At 38.4% G+C, this 10,405-nt stretch overlaps 1 protein-coding gene across 8 annotated transcripts in view; it reads right to left on the bottom strand.

The window, feature by feature from the left end:
- Positions 1-582: 582 nt before the first annotated feature.
- LOC100662579 (zinc finger protein 709-like) overlaps positions 583-10,405 on the bottom strand; it is a 94,517-nt gene continuing 84,694 nt past the window's right edge. For 4 of the 8 annotated variants that reach the window (XM_064280728.1, XM_064280726.1, XM_064280729.1 and 1 more), the window contains 3 exons: positions 5,053-5,179; positions 3,925-4,072; positions 583-3,205 (listed from right to left, as the gene is read on the bottom strand). In XM_064280728.1, the coding sequence (XP_064136798.1) occupies positions 1,504-3,205; positions 3,925-4,072; positions 5,053-5,179 (1,977 nt within the window). In that variant the 3' untranslated portion in view covers positions 583-1,503. The remainder of the gene's footprint in view (positions 3,206-3,924; positions 4,073-5,052; positions 5,180-10,405) is intronic. The other 4 variants (XM_064280725.1, XM_023552374.2, XM_023552373.2 and 1 more) reach the window with 4 other exon arrangements.

The following is a 10,405-nucleotide window of genomic DNA, read 5'->3' as shown; positions in this document are numbered from 1 at the left end:
GGTATTTTCAATCACCTCACATGAATGTGAAAACAGACAATGAATAAGGAAGAACAAAGAAGAATTGATGCCCTTGAATTATAGTTTTGGGAAAGAATATTGAATATACTATTGACTGTTAGATGAATGAAAAAATCTGTCCAGTAAGAAGTACAGCCTGAGTACTCCTTAGAAGTGAGGATGGTGAGAGACTGTCTCACATACTGTGGACATATTATTAGGAGGCACCAGTTCCTGGAGAAGAACATCATGCTTGGTAAAGTACAGGGTCAGCAGAAAAGAGGAAGACCTTCAATGACATGGACTGAAACAGTGGCTGCAAAAATGGCTCAAATGTAACACCGATTATGAGCATGGCGCAGGATCAGGCAGTGTTTCATTCTGTTGTACACAGGGTTGCTATGAATTGGCATTGACTTGACAGCACCTAATAACAAACAACAATAAGCACATCTAATGTTCAGATCTTTCTTTCTAAATATCATTCTCTAATAAAAGGAACCAAAGTTTCTTGGAGAAAAGACTAATTCTAGAGTTCGGGCAAGAAAAGGACAAGATGAGACTTAAACACTGGAAGAGAGTAAAGTACAAATTATAATGAAGACACCTCAAAAAGATTCAGGAACCTATTTACGGGAGCTTCTACTAACCAAATCTGGGGCAATTTAACCAGGAAAAGAAAAAGTAATATGAATTAACCTATACTGGTATAAACAAATAAATAAAGGGGAGAATAGAGAAAGCTATTCCTTGCAGAATTCCAATTAATAAACAAAGGAGAAATGATTGGAGCAGAAAATATCATTTGGTAAACATCACAGTAATAATAACCATGGGAAAAAATTATCAAAGAGTACTAAAATTAGTAGGCCAAAGTATGATGAAAAAATATTTGCAGTCTCAAAGTACTGCCCCATGAGAAAAATACTAATTATAAAGGCTAAAATAGTTAACAATAGGAAAGATTGGATGGAAATGTGATAAGGAAACAAAACAAAATACTCTTAAGCCAAATACAGGATCAGCGTATTTTATTGTATGTAAAATGACATCAATAAAACATAAAGAAATATATTTGCTCAGGCTATTCCCTACAGCCTTATTTGTAATAGCCAAAGGCTTTAAGAAAGATAAAACTTAATTTGGACTGAGAAAGTAACAAACATGGATGAGGATAGCCCTACAGTTACAACGAAACTGTCGTTTTTCCCAAAGTAGCTCTAATGATCCCTTCTTTGAATTGGTATTGCTTTCTTACTCAAAGAGAAACTTTGTTCTTCAACCGTAAACTTTCAGAAATTTGCTGTTTGAAATTATAGCATTAAGAACGAAACATTACACTTTTGATATAGAATAGTCACTCCAGCTCTGAGTTCTTGTATGTGAAGTGAGGTATGAGAAATGACCAAAGGCTTTTCCACATTCATTAAATTCATGCCTTTCTCTACTCTGAGTTCATTTATGTATACTGAGGGATGAGGACTCACTAAAGGCTTTCTCATGTTATTTATATTCATAAGGTCTCTCTACTCTGTGAGTTCTTGTATGTGTAGTGAGGTGTGAGACCTGACTAAAAGTTTTCCTACATTCCTTACATTCATAGGGCCTCTCCCCAGTGTGAGTTCTAATATGTTTAGTAAGGTCGGATGAACACCTAAACGCTTTCTCACATTCCTTACATTCATAAGGCCTCTCTCCAGTGTGAATTCTTATATGTTTAGTGAGGTGTGAGGAACGACTAAAGGCTTTCCCACATTCCTTACATTCATAAGGTCTCACTCCTCTGTGTGTTCGTAAGTGGTTAGTGAGATATGAGGCTTGATTAAATGCTTTCCCACATTCTTTACATTCATAAGGCCTCTCTCCACTGTGAGTTCTTATATGTTTAATGAGGTGTGAGGAACAACTAAAGGCTTTTCCACATTTCTTACAATCATAAGGCCTCTCTCCAGTGTGTGTTCTTTTATGTTCAGTGAGGTGTGAGGAACACTTAAAGGCTTTCCCACATTCCTTACACTCGTAAGGCTTCTCTCCACTGTGAGTTCTTATATGTGTAGTGAGGGCTGAGGAATCATTAAAGGTTTTCCCACATTCCTTACATTCATAAGGTCTCTCTCCACTATGAGTTCTTAAATGCCTACTGAGGTGTGAGGCCTGACTAAAAGCTTTCCCACACTCCTTACATTCATAGGGCCTCTCTCCAGTGTGAATTCTTATATGTGTAGTGAGGGCTGAGGAATCACTAAAGGCTATACCACATTCCTTACATTTATAAGGCTTCTCTCCACTGTGAGTTCTTATATGTTTAGTGAGGTATGAGGCCTGATTAAATGCTTTCCCACATTCCTTACATTCATAAGGCGTCTGCCTCATGAGAGCACCTATATGTGTAGTGATGTGTGAAGACTGACTAATGACTTTCCCACATTCCTTAAATTCACAACTCCTTACTCCATTGTAAGTTCTTTTATGATCACTGAGGTGTGAGGAACACCTGAAGGCTTTTCCACATTTTTTACATTTATAAGGCTTCTCTCCATTGTGAGTTCTTGTATGTTTAGTGAGGGCTGAGGCCTGAATAAAGGCTTTCCCACATTCCTTACATTCATATGGCCTCTGCCCATTGTGAGTTCTTATATGTGTAGTGAGGTGTGATAATTGACTAAAGGCTTTCCCACATTCCTTACATTCGTGAGGCATATCTCTGTTAGGAAATTTTTTATGTAAAACCCGAGATGAAGGATGAATACAGGTTTCATGACATTCTTTACATTCACACCTATGCCTTCTCACATGTGTCCAAAAAAGTGAAAAACTACAGAAATATTTCCCACATTTGTTACATTCATAGCGTTTCTCACCAGTGAGTGTTGTCATAGAATTCTTAAGTGCTGAGATACAAATGAAGTCCTTCCCACATACCTTACATTTCTGTGGTTTCTTTCCAGGAAGAGATCTCAAAGGAGTGGTTAGGTGAGGGGGGCAACTGCAAGCTTCTCCACATTTCTTAGACTGACAGGTACTGCATCCAGTGTGAGATCTGGCATGATGGTAATGTGATGAGTGATCTATGAAGAATTTTCCACAATCACAACATTCAAAAGGATGATTTCTATTTAACACAGTAAGATTTGGAATCCAGCCAAAGGTTTTCTCATACTGATTGCCTTCATTTCTGTCACAGAGGTTTTCTACTGTATGACTTCTGTTAAAAAAAGACAACATGCTGTTGGAAATAAATTTGTTCCCATTTTACCATTACCAAACACAGTGAACTTGCATGGATTTTGCCCTGATTTGACTCATGTTTCATAGGTGAAATCATCTAGCAGAAATACTGCCACTACTGTCACTATTTTTCTTTAAATATGTGGTGTTCTGATAATTGTGTCCAAGTGAAATATGTTTCAAATATTCAATATCTGACTCACATTTATGAAAATGTAGTATTGTGAAAATTCTCTGAACATATAATTTTATGGCTAGGTTTACATATATTGTTGTGAGGTGCCATCAAGTTGGTTCCAACTCGTATTGATATCACGTACAACAGAATAAAACATTGCCTGGTCTTGTGCCATCCTCACAATCGTTGCTACGTTTGAGCCAAGTGCTGGAGCCACTGTGCTGCTCCATCTCATTGAGCATCTTCCTCTCTTCCGCTGACCTACTTTACCAAGCATTATAAGTATAAACGTATATATAAGTATATAAGGGTGACACAGTGGTCAAGAACTATGACTGCTAACCAAAACTTCGGCAGTTCGAATCCACCAGCTGCACCTTGGAAACACTATGGGGCAGTTCTACTCTGTCCTGTAGGGTTGCTAGGAGTCAAAATTGACTCAATGGCAATGGATAATGTCATGACACCTTAGGAGTTTTTTCTAAGGCACTGCCTGCTCTTGTACAAATGACACTCACCTTAAATGTTTCATCTGGTTTTTATGCTGATCTTTATTCATATGCGATTCTGAGATTTCTAATATGGAGGACCAGGTGTTACTCTTCATGAATTGCACCATTATATGTTCACTGGATAACTTTTCTTCATCATTAAGGTTTTGAGAGACTGACCCAATAATTCAAGTTGAGATTCACGATATGAAACAAAAAGGAAAAGAATTATTAGGGAAAAGAATGCTGCCGTAATCAAAGAAAGACGTATCCACATTTCATTGTTTCTGCACTTAGGCAATGGTTAAAAAGCAATTTACCAGGAAAAAGCAATTTACTAGGAAATACATCTATAAGGATTGAGAGTGATGGTGACATAAATAGGTGTAGGTAGGTGAGCTAAGTAGAAAGATATTGCACACAATATACATGTAACATTAAAAGAGGAAAAAGGTCTCTATGACCACAGGTGTGAGAGGTTTGCTAAAGTCAGAAAAGTAAGCTCAGGTATCTGTGAAGTTGTGTCCTCAACCAAAAAGAGACTTTTTCTAGCTGACTGATTCAAATGTAATTCCTTCCACACAAGGCTGTTCCTTCAGAAAATTGCTTTCCTGGTGTTTCTTGACACAGTGGCCCTGAATAAGTCCTATCTCCACTGTCCTTGCTTCTCTGGGAAACAAATGGGTATAGCTGACATGGCACTCATGGAGAAATGCATATCACATGAGAAGACGGTGCACATCACTGAAGTAATACACGGCTCTTCAAAGTTTGTGAAGTGCGAGGTTATTTGCAGTAAAATAATTGTGTCAAACTTGTAATAAACAATAAAACTCTCTACGAGGTCTCAAAACACAAATCTCTCAGTGCCCCAAAGTGACCCTTGAAGCCAATGCTTACACTTCTTATAACACTTAAAGAAACCCAGAGATTTTAATTACAAGAGAAATGAGAACTCAGTTTAATACAGAGAACTTTAGGTTCGTGACGAAGCCAGGATATGTGAGTGCCACAGACCAAGGGGTGATACCTGTTTTATTTAACAATCTACTTAACAATTTATTCCTATTCCTCAGCCCAAACTTCGGAGCAAAGTTGATGAGTAAAATATTTTTGTTCACTGAAGAAAAAATTAAAAAATGATGCCATTCTTACCTACTGAGGCCAGGTTTCTGAAGGTTTCCATCATCACGTCTCTGTAGAGTCTCCTCTGAGGAAGATCCAGCAAAGCCCACTCTTCCTGGCTAAAGACCACAGCCACATCCTCAATGACCACTGAGTCCTAAAACATCCCACACATTCTGGATCAGCAAGGTACCACATACTCCAATGTGTGCAAGAATGAAGGGTGAGGCTGATAGTCCTGGGTAACTGAGAATTTGTAGGGATTTGACACAAAAGTTCTGTGTTCTTCCAAGGTCTACTCTAGGGTATAGCCACCCAGCCTTGCCCCTTCACTAACTACATTCACTTCACTGATTATGTCTTGTCTCACAGACTTCCAACACACTGAAATAATCTCTCCACAGTTTGACTGTGACCAGTTGCAGTCTTATTCTTCTCTTTTTGGTCAGCACAGTTAAAAAACAGCAGAAATTTAGGAAATGCTCTAATTCAGATTATCACTTCTTTGTGAAAAATTTCACCTCCTTCCAAAACCTACCAGAACACTCAATAAAACATAAAGCACAGGATGAAGGCAGGATGAGGTGTTAATAACTGGAAAACACTGCAGAATGGCTCCTTACAGTCATAGGAGGACCAGGGGCCCATACAAACTGGCAACCCAAGGTCCCGAGCTGGTCCAATTTTCTAAAATAACTCTAGAAGATCAGGAGGTGACAGATCCACCTGCTGAAAATGGAAAATTCTTCCAGAGAACTATGAATTTTTTACATCAGTTACCTATTTTTGAAAAACTCAGTTGTTCTGTCATCCTCTCTGTCCCTTTCATAGAGTCAGGCAAAAGTAATAAAAATTGAAAAGAGCACAGGTGAGAGACAGGAAACATGAGAATCCAGATCTCCCTTCAAATCTCAAATTTTGAGACTGGGCGCAACTGTACACCAATTATTAGTGATTGCTCCCCTCAAGAAACATAAACCCATACACCTTCACACAAACGCAGTCTAACATAATAAGATTACAAAGAGTGCTACTTCTGGAGAAACAAGAATAGCATGCCCTTGTACTTGCTGACTGAGAAGAGGAGGTTACGATTCCCATTTTGTAATGACTGTACAACATGATGAGTATAATTAATGACACAAAGTTATATATGTAAATGTTGTTGAATTGGCGAATGTTTTGCTATATATCTTTTACAACAACAAAAAATTTTTTTGTAAATAAGGTGAAATGCCAACAGTGAACCTGTTAAATTGCCCATAAAACCTATGGATCAGAGACTTATACAACAACATTCTAGAGGCTCCATTCCAAAATTCTCTCACTTTGCAGACCCTGAAAGGCATGCAACCATGACTACCTGAACCCTGACCAATGGAAATCCCTTGTCTATAAGAGCGACCTTTGTGAAATAGAACCAATCCATTGGCTTCTTCATACAGTGAGGAGAAAAAAGCTGCTAAACTAAATTTTGGGTGCTAAATTTTTTTTTTTTTTTTTTAAACAGAGCAGCTTTAGAATAAGAAGACTCCTCTTGTTAGGGAAGTGTGAAGTGAGCTGTCTATGTCATCTCTAACCAATTCTGGTATGACAGAGTCACAAAAAACTTTGAGCTACAGCCAAAATCCAAAAGTCTCCTCCACTGCACTGGGCCAGGTTACATAACGTCATCAGAAACCCTAACATTCGTTATACAATATAGTAATGATAAAAGGTACCATGTACTGAGTAACTACAATTTTTGAAAGGGTTTGCAAAAAGATTTCAACATACTAGCTCATTTCTATCTCATGACTTTCTTAAGCAGATATTATTTCAAACAGTTCATAGCAGAGTAAAGTTAGAAACAATCAAGTGCTCAATGTTCCCCACAGGGAATACTGAGGAGCCAGAATCACAATGAAGGTCAACTTACCTCTGAAGCCTAAATTCCTGACAACTATATTTCTGTTCATATGCATACGGTTTTGTTGTTATTTTGTCTATTATTCTCCAATAACACCATGGATCATCTATAGCCCTGCTGGAAACTAGGAAGAAGAGACAAAGGAAACATCCTACACAATTCAGGAAACGTGGCGCACTTGTCCTAACAAAGCCCTGTGTCGCAGACAAGACTTCTTCCCTTCAGACTCTCAACTGTGTCTACCTTCATTTATTAAAATTGATTTAGGTAATATTGACACAGAGCCTACTTCATGTTGAGAAAGCAGATACAGCAGTGAACAAAACAGAAATAAGTGGATGAACATTGATCATGAGTTCTTTGAGTGTAAATAGTAAATTAAAAAATGTTAGGTGCTGTCAAGTCAGTTCAGACTCATAGTGAGCCTATGTACAACATATATGAGTGTGTGTGCAGGCATGTATATATATATAAAATCAAAAGCAAACCCATTGCCATTGAGCTGATTCCGACTCATAGCAACCCTATAGGACAAAGCAGAACTTGCCCTATAAGGTTTCCAAGGAGCGGCTGGTGGATAAGAACCGCTGACCTCTTGGTTAGCAGCTGAGCTCTAACCACTGTGCCACTAGGGCTCTCTCTCTCTCTCTCTCTATGCACCAAGTGCCGATATGTTCTACAGAAAATACAGCACAGTATGGGGATTAGCAGCAAGTAACACAAGTAGACAGTAGTCCTCCCTTATCTGCACGGGATACATTCCAAGTCACCCCATGGATGCCTGAAACCTCAGATGGTACCTTAACCTATATATATATACTATGTTTTTACCTATATATACATACCTATGATTAAGTTTAATTTATAAATTAGGCACAGTAAGAGATTAACAACAATGATAAAAGAAAACAATTCTAACAATATACTGTAATAAAGGTTATGAGAATGTGGCCCCTGGTCAGCATGGAGCAGGAAGGCTCAAGATTTCTTCACGCTACTCATTTAACACTTTCACACTGTAGCTGACTGCTGGTAATTGAAACCTCAGAAAGTGAAGCCATGGATATGGAGGGTCTGCCGTATTTATCTTTAGTAAAAAAAAAAAAAAAAAAATTTTTTTTTTTTTAAGTTAGGACAGAGAGCAAAATCATCATTTTAGAAAACACTACCTAGAGAAAGCTGGCTTGGTTACAGAAAGAAAAATCACCCTTTCAACTGTAAAAACTTGGAAGCTGACTATGATGACCCTCGAAATACTCCTACATTTCCCATACTTGTCAACTTCAACAAGTCCCAAAAGAGAGGCACAGGACTCAAAGGACTCCACTGACCTTCACTCCTGGGAAAGAGAAGACATATTGCTTATACCCAGAAAAGAAAATGTCATTAGCAGTAGGTTAAGAAAGAGCAGTAGTTGGAAAATATGGCCTTGGTGACAGAAATGATGCTGGAGATTGCATGATAGAATTTTGCAAGACCAACAACCTCTCCACTGCAAATACCTTTTTTCACCAACATAAGGGGTGACTATACATGTGGACCTCGCCAGACGGAATACACGGGAATTAAATCGACTACACCTGTGGAAACAGACAATGGAAAAGCTCAATATCATCAGTAAGAACACAGTCAGGGGTCAACTGCTGAACAGACCATCAATTGCTCATATGCAAGTTCAAGTTGAAACCAAAGAAAATTAGAACAAATCCAGGAGGTGCAAAGTGCGACCTTGAGTATATTCCTCCTGAATTTAGAGACCATCTCAATAACAGATTTAATGCATTAGACACTAATGACCAAAGACCAGACGAGTCATGGAATGATATCAAGGACCTCATACATGAAGAAAGCAAAAAGTCATTAAAAAGACAGGAAAGAAAAAAAAGACAAAAATGGATGTCAGAGGAGACTCTGAAACTTGCTCTTGAACATGGAGTAGCTAAAGCGAAAGGAAGAAATGAAGTAAAATAACTGAAGATTTCGAAGGGCGGTTCGAGAAGACAAAGTAAAGTATTATAATGACTTGTGCAAAGAGCTAGAGACAGAAAACCAAAAGGGAAGAACATGTTCAGCATTTCTTAAGCTGAAAGAACTGAAGAAAAATTCGACTTGAGTTGCAATAGTGAAGAATTCTATGGGGAAATATTAACCAACACAGGAACCATCAAGAGAAGATGGAAGAAATACACGGAATCACTATACCAAAAAGAACTCATCAACGTCCAACCATTTCAGGATGTAGCATATGAGCAGGAATCCATGGCACTGAAGGAAGAAGTCCAAGCTGCACTGAAGTCGCTGCTGAGAAACAAGGCTTCAGGAACCGATGGAATACCAATTGAGATGTTTCAACAAATGGATGCAGTGCTGGAAGTGCTCACTTGTCTATGCCAAGAAATTTGGAAGAGAGCTACCTGGCCAACCAACTGGAAGAGATCCATATTTATGCTTATTCCCATGAAAAATTATCCAACAGAATCCAAAAATTATCAAACAATATCATTAATATCACATGCAAGCAAAATTTTGTTGAAGAGCATTCAAAAGCAGCTGCAGCAGTATATCCACAGGGAACTGCCAGAAATTCAAGCTGGATTCAGAAGAGGACGTGGAACCAGGGATATCATTGTTGATGTCAAATGGATGCTAGCTTAAAGCAGAGAATACCAGAGAAATGTTTACCTGTGTTTTATTGACTATGCAAAGGCACACCACTGTGTGGATCATAACAAATTATGGATAATATTGTGAAGAATGGGAATTCCAGTACACTTAATTTGTGCTCATGAAGAAACTACACAGATCAAGAGGCAGTCATTCGAATAGAACAAGCGGATACTGAGTGGTTTAAAGTCAGAGAAGGTGTGCGTCAGGGTTATATCCTTTCACCATACTTATTCAATCTGTCTGCTGGGCAAATAACCCAAGAAGCTGGACTATATAAAGAAGAATGGGGCACAGAAATTGGAGGGAGACTCCTTAATAACCTGTGTTATGCAGATGACACAACCTTGCTTGCTGAAAGTGAAGAGGACTTGAAACGCTTACTAATAAAGATCAAAGACCACAGCCTTCACTATGGATTACACCTCAACATAAAGAAAACAAAAATCCTCACAACTGGACCAATAAAGCAATATCATGATAAATGGAGAAAAGATTGAAGTTGTCGAGGATTTCATTTTACTCGGATCCACAATCAACACCTATGGAAGGAGCAGTCAAGAAATCAAAAGATGCATTGCACTGGGCAAATTGGCTGCAAGAGATCTCTTTAAAGTGTTAAAAGCAAAGATATCACCTCGAAGACTAAGATGCGCCTGACCCAAACAATGGTATTTTCAGTTGCATCATATGCATGCAAAAGCTGGACAATGAATAAGGAAGACAGAAGAATTGGCACCTTGAATTGTGGTGTTGGTGAGGAATATTGAATATACCATGGACTGCCAAAAGAATGAACAAATCTGTCCT

The sequence above is a fragment of the Loxodonta africana genome, chromosome 3, assembly GCF_030014295.1.
Source record: "Loxodonta africana isolate mLoxAfr1 chromosome 3, mLoxAfr1.hap2, whole genome shotgun sequence".
NCBI lineage: Eukaryota > Metazoa > Chordata > Mammalia > Proboscidea > Elephantidae > Loxodonta > Loxodonta africana.
Note: the sequence above shows the minus strand (reverse complement) of the source record. Positions and strands in the feature narration are given on the sequence as shown.